This window comes from Ambystoma mexicanum, chromosome 6q, assembly GCF_040938575.1.
Source record: "Ambystoma mexicanum isolate Mex_15411 chromosome 6q, UKY_AmexF1_1, whole genome shotgun sequence".
Classification (NCBI taxonomy): Eukaryota; Metazoa; Chordata; class Amphibia; order Caudata; family Ambystomatidae; genus Ambystoma; species Ambystoma mexicanum.
The window spans coordinates 1,146,467,877-1,146,490,144 of NC_090937.1; the positions used below are offsets into that span (position 1 = coordinate 1,146,467,877).

At 55.0% G+C, this 22,268-nt stretch overlaps 1 protein-coding gene across 1 annotated transcript in view; it reads right to left on the reverse strand.

Annotated features, from left to right (window-relative positions):
- GRXCR1 (glutaredoxin and cysteine rich domain containing 1) overlaps positions 1 to 22,268 on the reverse strand; it is a 521,709-nt gene that overhangs the window by 95,782 nt on the left and 403,659 nt on the right. The window contains exon 2 of the mRNA XM_069630333.1: positions 21,009 to 21,248. Coding sequence (XP_069486434.1) covers positions 21,009 to 21,248 — 240 coding nt within the window. The remainder of the gene's footprint in view (positions 1 to 21,008; positions 21,249 to 22,268) is intronic.

Below are 22,268 nucleotides of genomic sequence, written 5' to 3' on the forward strand. Positions count from 1 at the left end.
AAATACCACATTTGAGAAAGGTGCACTGAATAAAAATTGATAGAATGTGCTGAATCAGTTTGACTTACTATAGTACAATTCTGAAATATTTTACATAAACATTGTTTTGATGTATAATGATGTCATATGTATATTGTTGTTTTCTCTCTAACACGAGCTTAGTTGCAGATATCTGACGGGTCAATCGGAATGTTTTGAACTGCATTTTGTTTTGGTGAAGTGGTAGAAAGGGTGAAATTGGTATTGTGCTATGTACTTAATCTGTCCCTTTTCTATTTAATTTTGAAGACTAACATTGATTCGGGTCAGAGGTTTCAGGACCGGAGGACGCGAGAGATGATGGAGCCCTGGAGTCCACGGGATGAAGCCCAAGTGAAGCCTCCGAACCAAAGGATGGAGGTGAAGACAAAGCGACTGGAATGCCTAAAGAGATGATTTCTATGGAAAAGCACCCAAGAGCGCCAGGATGAAAGGATTTAATCGAATGAACCAGATGATGCAAAGTTGATGATCGGGACATCTCAGAGGTGCGGTCATAAATATGGTGAACGTCATTAATGGAACAGTAGTGAATTGAACTGAAGTCGGCAGCGGGTGGAGTGATGGAGTCTCGCACTTTTATTATTTTATTTAATTGTTTTGATTAATTATGTTGGTTAATTGTTTTTTTTAATTTGTTTTTTTTATTATTTTGGTGTCATCAGAACTATATAAAGAATATGACTATAAAAACATTTGAATATACATGGACACTTTGGTTGAAAAGAAACATGTACAATATTTCTATGAGGATGTAGGAGCCCGTTTGGAATCTGTTTTATTTTTGTTATGATTAAGCAGTGCTTTATTATGAAATATTTCAATGTTCATTTTATTGAGTTGTTTTTATTTCAATTGTGATATATATAATGGAAAAAGAAAGAAGAAGAATTTGGGTTTCCTCCAATTGTGGGTTTGGTTAGCCAGAATTGTCGGAAAAAGGAGGGTATGTAAGGACATGTATAGCATTTTTGCCATCATGTATAGCATTTTGTAAGCATATAATAGTACATTGCCAGTTTGTAACATAACATTTGTTGCTAGTATAATATATAGCATTATTGGTAACATGCAAAGTACAGGATTTATAACACAGCCAGGCCCAATTTGAAATTGCAGATATTCAGAGCACACATAGAAAAACGTACAGGGTAATTCATAGAATTTCGCACAAAAGTGGCGCACGCAGCTGGCACACAGTGTGCGCATGTGAATGTCTGCGCCAGCCGCGTGTGCTAAAATCGATTTCCGCGCACAGCGTATTCATGGATTTTAGCCTCCAAAACCAGCCGTGGCGCAGAGTGGCGCAGTGACACTGCAGCAGCGCCAGTTATGCCCCCAAGAACGCCCTCGCGCAAGGAAAAGCCATCAAAATTCCCAATTCAGCACAAAGGGCTGCGCTAACCCTGGACCAGTATACAGGGCTGCCAAACAGCAAACGCCGAGCGGGGAACGTGTATTACTGGGGTGCGCGGGAAGTTCCACACGCAATTTCAGCAGGGTATGTGTATTTCTGGGGTGCGGGGAATTTAACACGCGATTTCAGCAGGGTACGTGTATTACTGGGGTGTGCGGGAAGTCCCACACACGATTTCAGCAGGGTACGTGTATTTCTGGGGTGCGGGGAAGTTTAACACGCAATTTCAGCAGGGTACGTGTATTACTGGGGTGCGCGGGAAGTTCCACATGCGATTTCAGCAGGGTACGTGTATTTCTGGGGTGCGGGGAAGTTTAACACACGTTTTCAGCAGGGTACGTGTATTACTGGGGTGCACGGGAAGTCCCACACGCAATTTCAGCAGGGTACATGTATTTCTGGGGTGCATGGAAGTTTAACACACGATTTCAGCAGGGTACGTGTATTACTGGGGTGTGCGGAAAGTTCCACACGTGATTTCAGCAGGGTACGTGTATTTCTGGGGTGTGGGGAAGTTTAACACTCAATTTCAGCAGGGTACATGTATTACTGGGGTGCGCGGGAAGTCCCACAAGCGATTTCAGCAGGGTATGTGTATTTCTGGGGTGTAGGGAAGTTTAACACGCGATTTCAGCAGGGTACGTATATTACTGGGGTGTGCGGAAAGTTCCACACACGATTTCAGCTGGGTACGTGAATTTCTGGGGTGCGGGGAAGTTTAACACGCGATTTCAGCAGGGTACGTGTATTGCTGGGGTGCGCAGAAAGTTCCACACGCGATTTCAGCATGGTACGTGTATTTCTGGGGTGCGGGGAAGTTTAACAAGCGATTTCAGCAAGGTACGTGTATTACTGGGGTGCGCGGGAAGTCCCACACGCAATTTCAGCAGGCTACGTGTATTTCTGGGGTGCGGGGAAGTTTAACACGCGATTTCAGCAGGGTACGTGTATTACTGGGGTGCGCGGAAAATTCCTCACGCGATTTCAGCAGGGTACGTGTATTTCTGGGGTGCGGGGAAGTTTAACACGCGATTTCAGCAGGGTACGTGTACTACTGGGGTGCGCGGGAAGTTCCACACGCGATTTCAGCAGGGTATGTGTATTTCTGGGGTGCGGGGAAGTTTAACACGCGATTTCAGCAGGGTACATGTATTACTGGGGTGCGCGGGAAGTTCCACACGCGATTTCAGCAGGGTATGTGTATTTCTGGGGTGCGGGGTAGTTTAACACGCGATTTCAGCAGGGTACATGTATTACTGGGGTGCGCGGAAAGTTCCACACGAGATAGACCCTGTGCGAGTGGGGTACGTGTATTTCGGGGTGCAGGGGAGTCCTACACGTGAATTGGCAGTGTGGGTCCTCCCAGGTGTTCCCTCTACACCCTCCACGGCCACTGCAGGCAGACCACACCACACCACAGGGGACTACCCTGCTCCCCTGGTCATGTCCCGCAGGCAGCCCATCCACCATGGGCATGCCCACCCAGCCAAGCCACATGTCACCTTGCACTAGTGATCACCAACGCATTACCCCCTTGCCCCCCCACCCCCCAGCATTGCAGGGCACCTGCCAGCAAGCCCCCACTCATGTCCCCCAGGACCCCCACCCCCCAAACAGTGCAGGGCACCTGCCAGCAGGCCACCACTCATGTCCCCTTGCACCCCCACCCCCAAGCAGTGCAGGGCACCTGCCAGCAGGCCCCCATGCATGTCCCCCAGCACCCCCACCCCCCAAACAGTGCAGGGCACCTGCCAGCAGGTCCCCACTCATGTCCCCTTGCACACCCACCCCCAGCAGTGTGGGGCCCCTGCCAGCAGTGGGCACCGGCCAGCAGGCCCCCACTCATGTCCCATTCATGTCCCCTTGCACACCCACCCCCCAGCAGTGTGGGGCACCTGCCAGCAGGCCCCCACTCATGTCCCCTTGCACACCCACCCCCCAGCAGTGTGGGGCACCTGCCAGCAGGCCCACACTCATGTCCCCTTGCACACCCACCCCCCAGCAGTGCAGGGCACCTGCCAGCAGGCCCCCACTCATGTCCCCTTGCACCCCCACCCCCCAGGACTGAGGGGCACCTGCCAGCAGGCCCCCACGCATGTCCCCCAGCACCCCCACCCCCCAGCAGTGCAGGGCACCTGCCAGCAGGCCCCCATGCATGTCCCCCAGCACCCCCACCCCCCAAACAGTGCAAGGCACCTGCCAGCAGGCCCCCACTCATGTCCCCTTGAACACCCACTCCCAGCAGTGCGGGGCACCTGCCAGCAGGCCCCCACTCATGTCCCACTCATGTCCCCTTGCACATCCACCCCCCAGCAGTGTGGGGCACCAGCCAGCAGGCACCCACTCATGTCCCATTCATGTCCCCTTGCACACCCACCCCCCAGCAGTGTGGGGCACCTGCCAGCAGGCCCCCACTCATGTCCCCTTGCACACCCACCCCCCAGCAGTGTGGGGCACCTGCCAGCAGGCCCACACTCATGTCCCCTTGCACACCCACCCCCCAGCGGTGCAGGGCACCTGCCAGCAGGCCCCCACTCATGTCCCCTTGCACCCCCACCCCCCAGGACTGAGGGGCACCTGCCAGCAGGCACCCACACATGTCCCCTGCACCCCCACCCCCCAGCAGTGCAGGGCACATGCCAGCAGGCCCCCATACAGGTCCCCTTGCACTCCCACCCCCCAGCAGTGCGGGGCACCTGCCAGCAGGCCCACACTCATGTCCCCTTGCACACCTACCCCCCAGAAGTGCAGGGAACCTACCAGCAGGCCCCCACTCATGTCCCACAAATATCCCCTGCACCCCCAACCCCCCAGCAGTGCAGGGCACCTGCCAGCAGGCCCCCACACAGGTCCCCTTGCACCCCCACCCCCCAGCAGTGCGGGGCACCTGCCAGCAGGCCCACACTCATGTCCCCTTGCACACCTACCCCCCAGAAGTGCAGGGCACCTGCCAGCAGGCCCCACACTCATGTCCCACTCATGTCCCCTTGCACCCCCACCCCCCAACACTGAGGGGAACCTTCCAGCAGGCAACCACACATGTCCCTTGCACCCCCACCCCCCAGCAGTGTGGGGCACCTGCCAGCAGGCCCCCACACATGTCCCCTTGCACCCCCACGCCCCAGCAGTGCAGGGCACCTGCCAGCAGGCCCCCACTCATGTCCCCTTGCACCCCCACCCCCCAGCAGTGCAGGGCACCTGCCAGCAGGCCTCCGCTCATGTCCCCTTGCACACCCACCCCCAAGCAGTGCCAGGCACCTGCCAGCAGGCCCCGACACATGTCCCCCAGCCAACACGTCATCACAATCTAGATCCCTGGCCCTTATGGCCAGCCTCCACATGCCAAAGACCCACCCAAGTATTGCATCCACCCACATAGAAATGCCAATTACCTGATACAACCCCAATGGCAAGTATGTAAATGAACACATGTCCGTCACACACACACAATGGGTGCAAGTGAATGTCAAAACCCATATCATGACATGCATGAAACCAATGAGATAATACCACACATCAAAGTATGAAGAAATAAATGTATTAAAATCAACATGAATGGAATTAAAATCAAACAAACAACAATGGGAATAAATAAAGAAAAGCTGCATGTCCGTAAAATAATGAAAAACAAGAAATCATAATCCAAAGGAAAGGTGTCCAAAGTCACAGTCCAACAAAGCAAATCCAAGGGAAAAACAAAAGTGAAAACCATTGCTCCATGGGGAAATCCAAAAAAAAGAGATGAATCCAATAGTGAACTATATACAGATGAACAATCCAGGGTCCATGATCCCAAATGAAGAAATGAAACCTATCAAAAATACAACATAATGAAAAACTATATACAGAAACGTGGTGCATTGTCCAAGCGCAACCAAAATAAAGAAAAAACCAAAGGAAACCTAACACTATCTAACTATTTACAAGGGCAGCGGGCAAGTCCAACGGCTCACATGTTGATGTCCTGAGCCAGGGCATCATCGAACTCTTGCTCGATGTTCCGGAGGCGGTCCTCTTCCATGGCCCGAGGGTTCGCAGGGACAATGACATCTGGAACTCCAGGTCCCTGCGAATGGCCTCGAGGCACTTGGCCCACCTCAGGGCCCTACGCATGGAGTTCTCCGCCCTGACCATCGTGAGCTGTGCCTCTTCCGCCCGCTGCCGCTCCGCATCTATCGCATGGCCCAACGCTGCCACATGGAAGACACTTCCCGTCCAGGGTCCTCCTGCCCTCCGGCCGATGCCTGCCCCTCTGATGATGAAGGCCCCGAGCCATCATGGCTCCCACCTTGTTGCTGCTGCTGCTGTGCTGCTGCCTGTGCCCTGGCTCCTGCTGCCTGCACATCCTCCTCCAGCTGGGGTGCATTTGTTGAGGTGGCCACCCCTGCTGGACGTCTGACTCCCGACTGTGGCAGGGATGTGTCCTCCACCAGCCTGGCCGCAGGGTCAGAGGCAGCTCCACAGGGCACCCAGGTGACAGATGGGTGGGAAGATGGCACGGAGGACGACTGGTGCATAGGGGGTTCAGCTGAGGAGGGGGTCAGAACAAGGTCCAGAAAACGGAGGAATCCGGCCCTGGTGAGCTGTCCCAGTGCGTCAACGCGGTCAACGAGCCATGCGAGAAGACGTGCAGTCTCCTCATGAAAAGACTGCAGGACAGCTTGCATGGCATGTTGACGCAACGCCACCCCACCCAGGACAGGCTCAACCTGGTGCCGGATAGCCACATCCGCAGGTAGAGGAAGGCCAGTTGGTGTAAGCCAATCCCCTCCCTGAGAAGGGGTCTGGACGAAGGTATCCCTGCTGGTGCAAGATGATGCAGTCACAGGATCGGGGACAGGATTACACACAGGCACCTCCGCGGCGGCCTGTGCTGCCTCCTGTCCCTGCCCCTGCACTGCACCACTAGCAGCAGTGGAATCCCCACCTCCAGACCCCGTCTCTGTCCCTTGCACGGCCTCCTCCTCCACCAAACCCCCCACCAACCTGGATGAATCTGTGCCGTCTTCCTCCATCGGGCCCTGTGGGGTCTCAGCTGCCCCTTCGGCTGCCGAGGAGTCCAACTCCAACCTCCGCCTCTTGGACCTCCCCTCAGCAGCTGCGACCTGGGACACGGCACCAGACTCCTCACTCCCCGACGAGATGACAATCTGGGAGTGGAGCCGGGCCTTGTGTCTCCGGCTGGCGGTGCGATCCCTGCCGCTGTGCTCCACAGCACCTTCTCCGCCCTCTTCATTAGTTGACACTGCAGACAGGGAGAGATAGGAGACAGGCATCAGGGCACTGTACAATGGACTCTTACACACATGACAATTGTACATGAGTGACATTGTCAAACTTCAGACATGGCATCACAATCCCCAACACACATGTCATTGCAACTCACACACATGAGCTATTCCACAGCCATATTGCAACAGCCAGCACCATCCATACACATACAACAGCATGGCCAGACAAAGGTGAGCCAGACATCACATGAAACACAGGGAGAGCACTAGACAGGCACACACGCCACCACACTTACATGCATGTGTACACCTCCGCCATCTGTTGCAGTGATGAGATCTGCATCCATGTCACATCTGGCAATCAGTCTTCTACATATCAGTCTCACATGCATCCATGTTGGATCACTGTTGCACCCATGTCAAATACACACACATGCACATGTATACGGTGCTGATACTTGCAGCTGGAACCAACATCAATGTGTGACACCACAACCATGCCAACTTACATACACAGTAATCCAAACATGTGTGCTCATGCATCTGAATTTGGCCTGCATGCTTACCCACACATACACCATCCATGTGTCTCACACATGAAAGGACGTGCATGTGTCAGCCTCACAGCCCTGTACATACACATCCATACATGGCCCTACAAAACCACATGTACAACCTGCACACTACTGGCACACCACCACATGCACAGCTTCCAATCAGTATGCATGTACACTTACCGCTCGACTCCAGACGGGTCTGCCTCTCAAGGACCCGGACATGGAGTGCTGGGCATATGCGTTCCAGGACCCTCATCTGATGTTCCGACAGGTGGCCCCGGCGCCCCTTAGCATCCGCTGCCTTCAAGAGGCGCTGGGCCTTGTTGAGGGTCCTGGACCTGAAGTCCTGCCAGCGCTTCTTGACATGTTGGAAGTCGCGGACTGCCACCCCCTCCGCGTTGATGGCAGTCACGATGTCCATCCAGATCCGAGTCCGTCCTTCCTTGTCGGCGCGCAAACTTCCGAAGAGGGCATCATACTGCCCCAGGACTTGCTCCACCAGGACACCAACTTCGGTGGCAGTGAAGCTGGTGCCCCTCTGCCTCTCTGGCTGGGGGTTGCCAGTGGTGCCAGATGGGGTAGTGCCCGACATGGCAACCCCAGGGGCATGGTTTGGGTGGGCAACTGGGTCCTGGGGCTGGGCTGTGGAGCGATGGAATAGCAGTCGGGAGTCTTCGGTTCCATCAGGGGTGGTCACAGCAACAGCACCCCTGGCTGACGCGCAGGCAGCAAATGGCAGGGCACGTGGGCAGCAGGCAATCAGGCAGCAGCAGATGGCAGGTGGGAGCGTGCTCAGGGCTCTGGGGGGCAGTAATTCTGCCTTCTGGGCAGGAGCGTGGTCTTCCGTGTGTGAACGTGTGGCCAGCTTGATACGGAGTGATTTGGCACGTGAAAGGAAAGGCCCTTAGCACGTAAGCACGTCAGTGCACGTATGCGATTTCATTGGACCAAAGGCCCTTAGCGCGTAAGCGTGTCTGTGACGTGACACGCGCAGGTGTTTCCCTCATAGCAAGTGATGACAGAGCACATGTGGAAAAGCTGCACGTCCGAGTGTCAGCGCGTGTAATTGGAGGAAAGGACGTGTACACGCGTAAGTGACGTGTACGTGTGGGCCGGTTTAAAAGGTACGTGTAGAACGCCATTTTCTTGTACGTGCTTTTCGTGGAGAGCGAGTGGGTGAATTCTGTTCTTCTTGTCGGTTCACACGCGATTACTTCACAGCGTTTCAAGTTCGTACTCCCTGTTACCTCTGACAGCTTTCATTTTTATACTTTTTTTGGGCCTGTTTCCTCAAACAGTGTTCACTTCTCCTTTTGTCCTGTCTCCTCAGACAGCGTACAATTCTTCTTTTGGCGGGGGTGTTGCCAACGCGCACACGTGCGTATTTTTCACGTTCTTATTCCAGGCAGACGGTGAGTTCCGCACGTACTTAGCAACTGTGCTTGCCCCGTGTGTCGCACTCCCCTTCAGAGGTCATTGTAGGCTGTGTGTATTACGCATACGCTTATTTTTGTGTTTCTGGGTGCCACAGCGTAGTGCGGGTTCATTTTTCCACGCACGTGGTCTACGAGGGGTTGCGTGCACGTTTATTTTTGTTTTTGGGCTGCCTGTGCGTTGCGTGACCCGTCATCTTCCCCCAGTGGTCACAGACACCCTTGTTAGAGCACTTGGGTACGAATTCCATCTAGTACCCTACCCCTTTGACCCCCAATTGCCCAGGACAATAGTTTACTGCTCCTCCCATACGCACAACAACATCAGTGCCATGGTTGGGAGGACACCAAGCGGTAAGGGAGGCAAAGATGGCCGACCTACAAAAAGTGGACGTGGTGGGTGCGGTAGGGGACGTGGCCAGAATTTGCAGGGTGCCCCTAGACCCCCATGTGTGGAGGACCAATCAGGGACACCCATGCTCCCCCCCCCATGGTTGAGGGAAACGTGGCTGAGACCATCCCAGCTCAGCCCCTGTTGGACCAGCCCATTGTGGCACCTGACCTGGCACAGGATGACTCCCTGGCTGACTTCCAGGTCAGCAAGTCTAGGCCATGTGTGCAAGTTGTTACCAAGGCACGTGGATCTGGGGCAGCTATATCATCTGCTGCCCCAAGTATGCAGGTTGGTGAGGCTGCAGGGGCAGCTGCAGCTCCATCCGCCCCAGCTCTGACTCTCCCAGCCAGGAGAGTGTTGGTCACGGTCCATCATACTGATGTTCCCCCTGCCAACAACACACTTCAGACAATGCCTGCACCAAGTCCTATGGTCAATGTGAATTTGCACACTCCAACAACCGAGTCCACCAGTGATTCTGCCCCTACTGACCAGAGCGGCGTTAGCCACTCTGGCTACGCTCCACCTTCTAAAAAGAGGAAGAAGGGTGCTCTGGCACGACAGGCTGAGACCCCAGGCACGGCTACACACTCCGGCACGTCAAGGAAGCCTTGCTTTAATGACGCGGAGCTTAATGCACTTGTGAGCTATGTGTCGCAACATAGCCTCGAAATGGTGGTGACTGCAGGGTCCAAGACCACACCTGGTCAACGTAAGGCACACTGGCAGACCATTGCCAACCACATAAGTGCTCTTGGATTTGTGAGGCGCTCAGCTGATGATGGCTACAAGCGGTGGAACGACCTAAAACGCAGAGCAAAGGACAAGCTGGCCTCAAATCATGCCGCTACTCTGGTGAATGGCGGTGGGTCTCCACAAGAGGACAACGAACTCACTGAACATGAGTCAGTTGCTGGGACCTTCGTTACAGAGGAACAGATCTGAGGTGTGGGAGAACTACCTGATTATGAAGCATTGTCCGGTGAGTGCCCATGCGTGTGTGTGTAGTGCATGTGTATGTATTTTGGGTGACGGGTTCTGATTGAGTGCCAGGTGAGGGTGTGTATTCCAGAGTGTTATGGGTCACCCACTTCCTTCCTCACATGGGATCACGTGCCTTGTATTTGGCTATGACTGCATCCCTTCTGCCCACAGTATCCTATTAGGTCCACAATTGTGCAGTTGACCTTGTACTGCCACCTTGCAACTACATTGGTCAGAATTTGTAAGTGTGCCTTCAGGATAATATGTTCCACTCTCCCCTTTTTTGCTAGACATTTATCAACCATATTGTGATATATGTGATATGCTTCGGTCATTGTTTACTGGCCACACTGGGGCAATGCTTTACCTGGTTATGTACTCAATGAGACCATTCAGGCCGATGGAGTATTGGCCAGCACAAATGTTTAGATGAGTGCCTGTTTGCATGTGGAAAATGACAGATGTTTCCTGCAATGTCAATGTGACGAAAAATAGATCAGCCAACTATTACTGTATTCTTGTACCTTGCATGTGTTGCCGTGAGTGGCACATGTGTACTTAGTCACAGTATGCAGCATTTTTCATGTCATCATGTCCATCTCACATGGATGGGTGACAGTACTCAATCACTGACATATGGCTGTACTTGTCAAATGTACCATGGCTATGCTAAATGCCATCTGTGTGCTGCCATGTGTCATGTATGTGTATTGGACATGCCACTCACAGGCCAATGTGTGATGGTAGTGCAACCCAGCATGCAGCAAATGTGTTGCTCTCCCATATTGGTGTCATCAGTGTCTGCCTTTTGCCTCCCCTTACTACTCAGTGACAGTGCGGGCATGGGGGGGTTATAGTCATGTGGGACATGTGTGAATCATGTACTGGTTCTGTAGCTTAACAGGCCTATTTGTGTGCTATGGTGCTAATGCCTGTTTCCATTTTTTCTCTTTCATGTTTTTGCAGGGGATGACGCACTTGATGCTGTTGAGGTTGAGGAGATGGTGCAGACCCAGGAGGAATCCCAGGCACGACCGGGCACCAGCGGGGGACGTGGTGTGGTGGTGGGTGAGAACCCAATCCTCCTGCAGACCACACTTTCCATGGGTGTCTCTGGGTGCACCTCCCCAGACCTCTATTCAGGTGCTGATTCGGATGATGAGACCTATGTGCCCTCACAGGTAAGTGTTTCTGGCAGGGATTCTGTTCTGGCCAACCCACCTGCACCAGGGGTAGATCCCTCTATGGGGATGTCAGTGTTGGTAGAGGCGCCTTTGGTGGTTACGGATGCAGGGTCACACTCCACAGCATCTGATCCTGTTCCTGGACCAGCAGATCAGAGGGGGAATGCAGTCCTGCAGCCTCAGGCGGTGCCAGCACAGCAAGGTGTACATCGCCTTGCCCCAAACAGGTGTGGTGCCCGTCGACACGGTGGCCGTACGCCACCAGGTAATAGCGTATGGGAGACCTCCATGTACGCTATGGCAACCCAACAGTCAGCATCAGTTGAAATGATGGCTCAGGAAATGGAGAGGGTGGCCACTTCCATTATCCCCCCTGAAAGGCAGATGGAGCAACTACAGCAGGCAACAGACTCCATTGCCAATCACACAGGGAAGACATGTTGGCGTCCAACAGGGACCGACGGGCGGCACTGGAGACTCTGCGCCAATCCATCTCAATAGAGTCCCAGGCCCACGGGGAAGCCCTGAGTGAAGAACTCCATAACCTCAGGCAGACTCTTCTTGAGCTTGAGACTTCCGCTAATTTTAGGGCAGAACAGCGGCTGGAGCACCTCACAAGTACGCTCTCAGCTGAGATGCGGGCAACTCGGGAGGAGATCCGGGCATCACGTCATGTGTTGCATGGGGATCTCCGCACTATAATCCTCCAGAACGAGACCTTCCACACCCGCATGCTTGCTGCCATGGGCTTTGCGTGGGCTGCCTCCCATAGCACCACCACCTCCTGATGCAGCAGCAGAGGGTCATGAGAGCGACGGCAGCAGTTCTCCCACATTGGCATAGCCATGCAGGCCATGAGCCCATGGAGGTGTTTTTTTTCCCAACATCCACACAGGTGGCTGTTGTTGCGCATCCTGTCCTCGGACCTCCTGGGTGCCCCTCCCTGTCCCCCATATGGCCATTTTTGATTTTTTAAATAATTTGACAGTGTGTTGCCTTGTGGGGCTCCCGGGGGCATCCACTGTATTCCGGCTGGGCACATGCAGGCTTGTCCTGAGTTTGGGTTAGATGCTTGGGTTCATGAGACACACACCCCTCCTGCTTCCCGTTTCCATGGGCTTGCAAAGGGTGTGACCAAGTGACAGTGATGTACACAGTGACGTTGGGCTCCCATGAGCTGTGTGGGCAGTCTGTAGTCAATACTGTGTAGACATTCCTTGTGTATATTGTTGTTGTATTGTACACTGCATGGTGTATTAATGTATGATTTTGCTTCCATGTCTCCCTCTGAATTTGCAGGTTCATTCCTCATGTCTTCACAAGGCCGTCTACTTTGGAGATGGAGTTCATGTTGTATGCAGTACACAGACCAATTTTGAAGGCTGCAAGACTACAGTTTGAAGGGGGCGATGTGGTGACATATTCAGGTTGTATGACTACGACTACTTTAACTTAGTACTGTCATGTTTTAGAAATGTTTGAACTTGTCTAGATGCATTGTTTAGTTGGTAAGTATTTGGTCATGTGTGTTGTTAGTTCAACATTACTAGGAGCATATTGTGTGTGGCCAGTTTCCATTAGGGACACTGTACTTTGTGACACTTGTGTCAGGTTTTTGGGATTGCTTTGTTTGCTCTCACATAGCATGACATGCCATGGTGTGTTGGGTGGCGGTGCTGGGGAGGGGTTGGGTGACATGGCACTGTTCTCATGTTGTATTTTGCAAGGGGGTCATGCATTTAGCAGCGTATGTGTCTTTTGATGACACAGCATTGGTGGTGTTTCTGTAGGTAGGGACACATCCAGGTGACCAATCTCAGGATAGTATGGTTGTGACAGTTGGCTGTCCCTCATGTCATCATCATTGATTGTCAGCTGGTATGTGGCAGGGCTGTGTGCACTCCACAGGGGTGTGATTCTAAGTGAAGTAATTAACCACCAGCTGTGTTCGGGCTGCCTCACCCCGTGCCCTTTCCCCTCCCATGTGCAGCGGGCGTGCATGTGGTTGGTGATGTGGGGGCACCACCATGTCCACCGGCAGGCCCCGGCGTGTTGCAACGTTTTGCAGGACACATGCTGCCACTATGATCCTGCACACTACTGGGGGAGCGTATAAAAGCTGCCCACCAGAACGGTCAAGGGAGCGAAAGCGTGACTTGAGCACTCCGAATGTGCGCTCCACTATGCCCCGGGTTGCAATATGGGCTGTGTTGTCTTACCTCGGGTGGCGTGGTGGGGTTCCGAATTGGTGTCATCATGTGGGTGCTGAGAGGGTAGGCACTGTCCCCTGGGGAGGTGGTGATGGGTATCATTAGTGGGGTTGTGACATTACTCAGTATCTGGCATGCATGCATGTGCTGTGGCAGTTATACTCACCAAGCAGTCATGTATCGCCATGCCGCCCAGCTTCTAGGTCCCGGTTTAGGGTTGACATTCTGTAAATAAAACTGTCGTGGGTGGACCCTGGATAGTTGGCATATACTGAGGTGATGATTCCCTTGGCATCACATACTACCTGCACGTTGATGGAATGTCAGTGCTTGCGGTTTCTATAGATGTGCTCTGATACCCTGGGGGGACGTAGGGCCACATGGGTGCAATCAATGGCACCTAGGACTTTGGGGAATTGTGCCACCCCGTAGAAATCCTGGACGACAGCCTGCCTTTCTGCAGGTGTTCTGGGCAGGTATATGTGCCTGCGCACTGATGGGCGTGCAGTCATGATGGCCAAGACCTGGTGTAGGCAGCATGACTGTGTGGCCTGTGACACCCCCCCCCCACTATGGCACTTGTCCGCTGAAATGATCCGGTGGCCAAAAAGTGCAGTACATTGAGGACCTTCTCCAGGGGGCTGAGTGCTTGGGAGCAGAGGGTGGGTGATGTGAGGTCATCCTCCCACTCACTGACCAGGTTGAGTATTATGTGAGGTGGAAACCTGTACCTCCCATACACCTGGTCATCAGGCATGCCAAAAAGGCTTGTTCTGGGTGTGAAAATTCTGGGCCTGACTATCCTCCTCCTCCTCCTGCGGTACCCCACGACCACTGCTGCTAGGAACTGTATGTTCATCCTGGCGTCTGAGCTTGCTTGTTGTTTGCGCGCACTTTTATGCTTCGCGGGTACACGTACGCCTGCTTCCTGCTGGCGTACGTGTTTCCGGATTAGCGTGTCTTTTTTGGCGCGTGCGTGTGGGCGTTCCGCGCATTTGCCTCCTGTACTTCCCCGCCCACCCCAGATTTACATGTAACCCGCTCGCACAGGCCCAATCACGTGTAAAACTTCACGCGAGCCCAACTTCCCGCGAGCCCCTGAAGTACACGTACCCCGCTCACCCAGGCACAATCGCATGTGAACCTTCCCGCGCACCCATGAAATACACGCTATTGTTGACACAGCGGGTGTCCGTGTTTGTCGCGTACCCGTTTGCACGTCATTTGTCCTGGAGGGCCACAGTATGGGAAATTCATCAGAGCTGTATATACGTGCTTTTTGATAGCGCACATTTTTTTAATGTGCAGGGACGCTAGCGCCTGCCTTCGTGTGGGGACATGTGTTGATGTACATAGTAGACTTTTGGTTTGTGTCATGGAATCGCCATTTCACTGCTGGGGGGGTGGGGGTTCAGTGGGACATTAGTGGGACATGAGTGGGGGCCTGCTGGCAGGGGCCCCTGACTGCTGGGGGGTGGGGGTGCAAGGGGACATGAGTGGGGGCCTGCTGGCAGGGGCCCCTGACTGCTGGGGGTTGGGGGTGCAAGGGGACATGAGTGGCGGCCTGCTGGCAGGTGCCCCTGGCTGCTGGGGGGTGGGGGTGCAGGGGGACATGAGTGGGGGCCTGCTGGCAGGTGCCCCTGACTGGTGGGGGGTGGGGGTGCAGGGGGACATGAGTGGGGGCCTGCTGCCAGGTGCCCCTGACTGCTGGGGGTGGGGGTGCAGGGGGACATGAGTGGGACATGAGTGGGGGCCTGCTGGCAGGGGCCCCTGACTGCTGGGGGGTGGGGGTGCAAGGGGACATGGGTGGGGGCCTGCTGGCAGGTGCCCCTGACTGCTGGGGGGTGGGGGTGCAGGGGGACATGAGTGGGGGCCTGCTGCCAGGTGCCCCTGACTGCTTGGGGGTGGGGGTGCAGGGGGACATGAGTGGGGGCCTGCTGGCAGGTGCCTGCACTGCTGCGGGGTGGGGGTGCAAGGGGACATGAGTGGGGCCCTGCTGGCAGGGGCCCCTGACTGCTGGGGGGTGGGGGTGCAAGGGGACATGAGTGGGGGCCTGCTGGCAGGAGCCCCTGACTGCTGGGGAGTGGGGGTGCAGGGGGACATGAGTGGAGGCCTGCTGCCAGGTGCCCCTGACTGCTGGGGGTGGGGGTGCAGGGGGACATGATTGGGACATGAGTGGGGGCCTGCTGGCAGGGGCCCCTGACTGCTGGGGGCTGGGGGTACAAGGGGATATGAGTGGGGGCCTGCTGGCAGGTGCCCCTGACTGCTGGGGGGTGGGGGTGCAGGGGGACATGAGTGGGCCTGCTGCCAGGTGCCCCTGATGGCTGGGGGGTGGGGTTGAAGGGGGACATGAGTGGAACATGAGTGGGGGCCTGCTGGCAGGTGCCCCGCACTGCTGGGGGGTGGGGGTGCAAGGGGACATGAGTGGGGGCCTGCTGGCAGGGGCCCCTGACTGCTGGGCGGTGGGGGTGCAAGGGGACATGAGTGGGGGCCTACTGGCAGGGGCCTCTGACTGCTGGGGTGTGGGGGTGCAAGGGGACATGAGTGGGGGCCTGCTGGCAGGTGCCCCTGACTGCTGGGGGGTGGGGGTGCAGGGGGACATGAGTGGGACATGAGTGGGGGCCTGCTGGCAGGGGCCCCTGACTGCTGGGGTGGGGGTGCAAGGGGACATGAGTGGGGGCCTGCTGGCAGGTTCCCCTGACTGCTGAGGGTGGGGGTGCAGGGGACATTAGTGGGGGCCTGCTGGCAGGGGCCTCTGACTGCTGGGGGGTGGGGGTGCAGGGGACATGAGTGGGACATGAGTGGGGGCCTGCTGGCAGGGGCCCCTGACTGCTGGGGGGTGGGGGTGCAAGGGACATGAGTGGGGGCCTGCTGGCAGGGGCACCTGACTGCTGGGGGGTGGGGGTGCTAGGGGACATGAGCGGGGGCCTGCTGGCAGGTGCCCATGACTGCTTGGGGGTGGGGGTGCAGGGGGACATGTGTGGGACATGAGTGGGGGCCTGCTGGCAGGTGCCCTGCACTGCTGGGGGGTGGGGGTGCAAGGGGACATGAGTGGGGGCCTGCTGGCAGGGGCCCCTGACTGCTGGGGGGTGGGGGTGCAAGGGGACATGAGTGGGGGCCTGCTGGCAGGTGCCCCTGACTGCTGGGGGGTGGGGGTGCAGGGGGACCTGAGTGGGACTTGAGTGGGGGCCTGCTGGCATGGGCCCCTGACTGCTGGGGGTGGGGGTACAAGGGGACATGAGTGGGGGCCTGCTGGCAGGTTCCCCTGACTGCTGAGGGTGGGGGTGCAGGGGACATTAGTGGGGGCCTGCTGGCAGGGGCCTCTGACTGCTGGGGGGTGGGGGTGCAGGGGGACATGAGTGGGACATGAGTGGGGGCCTGCTGGCAGGGGCCCCTGACTGCTGGGGGGTGGGGGTGCAAGGGACATGAGTGGGGGCCTGCTGGCAGGGGCCCCTGACTGCTGGGGGTGGGGGTGCTAGGGGACATGAGTGGGGGCCTGCTGACAGGTACCCCTGACTGCTGGGGGGTGGGGGTGCAGGGGGACATGAGTGGGACATGAGTGGGGGCCTGCTGGCAGGTGCCCCTGGCTGCTGGGGGGTGGGGGTGCAGGGGGACATGAGTGGGGGCCAGCTGCCAGGTGCCCCTGACTGCTGGGGGGTGGGGGTGCAGGGGGGCATGAGTGGGGGCCAGCTGCCAGGTGCCCCTGACTGCTGGGGGGTGGGGGTGCAGGTGGGCATGAGTGGGACATGAGTGGGGGCCTGCTGGCAGGGGCCCCTGACTGCTGGGGGTGGGGTTGCAAGGGGACATGAGTGGGGGCCTGCTGGCAGGTGCCCCTGACTGCTGGGGGGTGGGGGTGCAGGGGGATATGAGTGGGGGCCTGCTGCCAGGTGCCCCTGACTGCTTGGGGTGGGGGTGCAGGGGGACATGAGTGGGGGCCTGCTGGCAGGTGCCTGCACTGCTGGGGGGGGTGGGGGTGCAAGGGGACATGAGTGGGGGCCTGCTGGCAGGAGCCCCTGACTGCTCGGGAGTGGGGGTACAGGGGGGCATGAGTGGGGGCCTGCTGCCAGGTGCCCATGACTGCTGGGGGTGGGGGTGCAGGGGGACATGATTGGGACATGAGTGGGAGCCTGCTGGCAGGGGCCCCTGACTGCTGGGGGCTGGGGATGCAAGGGGACATGAGTGGGGGCCTGCTGGCAGGTGCCCCTGACTGCTGGGGGGTGGGGGTGCAGGGGGACATGAGTGGGGGCCTGCTGCCAGGTGCCCCTGACTGCTGGGGGGTGGGGGTGCAGGGGGACATGAGTGGGGGCCTGCTGGCAGGGGCCCCTGACTGCTGGGGGGTGGGGGTGCAAGGGGACATGAGTGGGGGCCTGCTGGCAGGTGCCCCTGACTGATGGGGGGTGGGGGTGCCGGGGGACATGAGTGGGGGCCTGCTGCCAGGTGCCCCTGACTGCTGGGGGTGGGGGTGCAGGGGGACATGAGTGGGGGCCTGCTGGCAGGGGCCCCTGAATGCTGGGGGGTGGGGGTGCAAGGGGACATGAGTGGGGGCCTGCTGGCAGGTTCCCCTGACTGCTGAGGGTGGGGGTGCAGCGGACATTAGTGGGGGTCTGATGGCAGGGGCCTCTGACTGCTGGGGGGTGGGGGTGCAGGGGGACATGAGTGGGGGCCTGCTGGCAGGGGCTCCTGACTGCTGGGGGGTGGGGGTGCAAGGGGACATGAGTGGGGGCCTGCTGGCAGGGGCCCCTGACTGCTGGGGGGTGGGGGTGCTAGGGGACATGAGTGGGGGCCGGCTGGCAGGTGCCCCTGACTGCTGGGGGGTGGGGTGCAGAGGGACATGAGTGGGACATGAGTGGGGGCATGCTGGCAGGTGCCCCTGACTGCTGGGGGGTGGGGGTGCAGGGGGACATGAGTTGGGGCCTGCTGGCAGGTGCCCCTGACTGCTGGGGGGTGAGGGTGCAGGGGGACATGAGTGGGGGCCTGCTGCCAGGTGCCCCTGACTGCTGGGGGGTGGGGGTGCAGGGGGACATGAGTGGGACATGAGTGGGGGCCTGCTGGCAGGGGCCCCTGACTGCTGGGGGTGGAGGTGCAGGGGGACATGAGCGGGGGCCTGCTGCCAGGTGCCCCTGACTGCTGGGGGGTGAGGGTGCAGGGGGACATGAGTGGGGGCCTGCTGCCAGGTGCCCCTGACTGCTGGGGGGTGGGGGTGCAGGGGGACATGAGTGGGACATGAGTGGGGGCCTGCTGGCAGGGGCCCCTGACTGCTGGGGGGTGGAGGTGCAGGGGGACATGAGCGGGGGCCTGCTGCCAGGGGCCACTGACTGCTGGTCAGTGGGGGTGCAGGGGGACATGAGTTGTTCATCATATTGCAAAGTTACATGTTCCTTGGCTGGAGGGCATGCCCATGGTGGATGACCAGGGGTGCAGGGTAGTCCCCTGTGGTGTGGGCTGCCTGCAGGGGTCGTGGAGGGGGTAGAGGGGACACCTGGGGGGACCCACACTGCCAATTCACGTGTAGGACTCCCAGCGCACCCCTGAAATACACGTTCCCCGCTCTGACAGCAAAATCGCGTGTGAAACTTCTCGCGCACCCCTGAAATACACGTACCCAGGCCAATCGCGTGTGAAACTTCCTGCGCACCCCAGATTTACATGTACCCCGCGCGCCCAAGGCCAATCGCGTGTGAAACTTCACACGAACCCCTGAAATACACGTACCCCGCTCGCCCAAGACCTATCGCGTGTGAAACTTCCCGCGCACCCCCAAAAAACACGCACACGCTATTTTTCACACAGCGGGTGTCAGTGTTTGTCGCGTACCCCTTTGCACGTCATTTGTCCTAGAGGGCCACAGTATGGGACATTCATCATGGCTGTATATACGTCCTTTTTGTTAGCGCACGTTTTGGTGCACATTTCTTTCATGCGCAGGGACGCTACCGCCTGCCTTTGTGTGGCGGACGTGTTTAGGCCTGTGCGCGTCTTTGCCCGTGCGCTGGTTTGCCCTATTCGATTCCATGAATACGTGTTGTAGGCGCGAGTGTGGGCGTTCCGCGCACTTGCCTCCTGTACTTCCCCCGTAATGCCCTCATTTTCACACGTTGTTCCCCATTCCGCGTGTCGCGCCCCGTGTTACGCCTACTTTTGTTGTGTGCACCGCGCTATGTGCGCTTAGTGCACGCGGTTTGAAGACGTGTGCGCCGGCGTGCGCCACGCAGTATTTTGGCGCACATCCTGGAATTTCCTCGCGCACGGACTTCCATGAATCGGTGTGAGCGGGTTTTGCTGCGATTTTCGCACTGGCACTGCGATTCGCACGCTTTCGCACGCTTGCGCCGAAAATTTCAGCGTACATTATTTCCATGAATCGACCTATTAGTGTGCTGCCAGGTTCAAATAATGAGATGCACCATGTATTTTGGATGCTTCATGTATGAAGACTACATTAGAATAGATAACCAACTAACATTATTAACATAACTACTAAGTGCTAACTTTTAACATGAGAAAGTAGTCTTCTATGCAAAATGAGGTGTAATCCATGTTTAGGTTGTATTCATTTTTAAATGCATACTAGCGTTTTATTCAGCTTGTGAGAACAGAAAATATGCAAGATGCAGGAAGCAAAGTGAAACAGTAACTCTGGACCTGAAGCTTTCATTGTTTTGAAAACGAAGGCTGGCACAGGGAACATTCTTTTTACCCTGATTGGTAGAAAATGTAGGCAGTTAAAACCACGTCAATAAAGGGACGAGTAAAGGTTTTCTTGAGAAATAGAAATGAAGAGAACAGTTAGTTCATGCTGGGCTGAGGAGACAGACAGACGGAGTTTCCAGGGGGTAGAGCGCTGACTGAATAATCAGTTGGTGCTCCCCCACACAAGTTTACGGAGGAGTTTAGCGCTGACACTGGGACTGCAAGAGACAGTGAAGTCGTGCGGGAATCAGATTATTACATGCCTTGGTAAGGGATTTGTGCCAAGTGAGGAATTTGTATGCTGTGCGTGTGGCTAGGATTTTTGCAGTGCAGAAAAGTTAGAAATCATTCCATGTTGATTTATCTCTATATGCAAAATGCGGTAACATTAATCCATGTTTAGAAAATGCCTGCTTGTTTTCTTTGTTCTTTTATATTGTAGATGCTGGAAACAACACATGGTAAGATCTGGTGACGTGTAAATGATATACAATACAAAAAGCAAATATGAAAACAATTGGGATTTTTGTGTCATTCATGCATCTATGAATTATTTACATAAGTGAAGTTCAAAGCGGAGGTTCATATCAGTGCAGTAGTGCATTTACCAATTTACCACTGTAAGTAAAATAGCAAACAAGAGAAAGCTAGTAATAAACAGCTAGAAAGTAGAGGGTTGTGTGCTGTGTGATAAAGTTCAAGTTAAGAGGTAAGTGAAGAGTCAAGTTAAGAGACGAGAGATGATATTAACATGCCAAAATGAGAACAAAAGATTAGAAAGTTAACATAATATGTATTGCGAGAATGACAATATCACATGTTTTTGTTTTTACTGAACACAATCTGGTTAAGTGTAAGGTGATACTTACCCCAAGGTAATGGCCATCTATAAATACAACAGGCAGTGATGGGACTTCTGATACCCTCCTGCACCTTTCATCAAGTTCCTTTACATAGTCAATGTTCAAAGCAATATTTTTCTCTTCAGATTTGACCCTATGATTTTGGAAGATCTTTCTCACCAGCTCACATCTTTCAAAGGTTGTTCTGACGACTCGTAGACTTGTGGTGTAGATTACGATGCGGCCAAATTCTAGATGTGTTGATGGCTGCAGAAGAAAGGACAACTTCAATTTTCAATTCTTGAATCCATACAACCAAGGTATTCAGATTATCTTTTGTGTGTTGGAAATATTTCTGGTAGCCAGATAACATGCATTGTGCAGAGGCAGGCAGTGTTGCCCACATGATAAAACCATTGATTAATGGTAGCATAATTGCATCCCCGCTGGTCATTATACTTGTGTTTTCCAACACCTTGAATACCTAGCTGGTGTCCTCCCTACCCCTACCTTAACTTAAGTCAAATCTTACATATATTTATACTTTTCACAATGGTATAATTTTCACTGTGCATGTGGGAACGTACAATGTGCCAAACTTTCACTTAACAGTTGACCTCCTCATCATAGTGTAGGTATGCATGTGTTGTTCATACTGCCTAGAAACAAATGGCATTGCATCCGTGTGACATATTATTAAGCTCACACCCTTTCTTTACCTTTCCGATAGGTACCAGTTGTGTTAGGTTTAAAATAATTTGATATTTTTCCCAATAAAAACAGAGCATTTTAATTACACCGTGAGCGCAGACTTGATGCTGGCCTCACTTGCGGAATGTGAAAATACATGGGTGAAATGTATGTAAATTGGGGTCTCCAAAGGGGGATGAAACAGGTAAACATTCAGGTGTATCACTGTCACACATAGATATTTATTTATTTTGCATTTATAGCAGAGCATACAACCCTCAGGTATCAGGGTGCTAGTTATGAAATAAGGTTTTAATAGAAGCCTTATACTTGTTCTACATTCTTAAAATAGGTGCATGTGTATTTATTGTTCATTTATATGTTATGTATGTGCAGAGTTAGTCCTGTAAATAAAGGTCAAATACCCGTTTCTTGAATTCAAAGCAGTATCAGATTATAGGAATTCACTTTTGTATAGCTTCACACCTTAAGCTCCCCCTTTTCTCTTAGTAAGTGCAAGTGTGTGCAAACGGTCACAAAATAAGAAATGAAGACCTTTTACAAAAGACACGTTGTACCTGTGGAAAAATATACTCC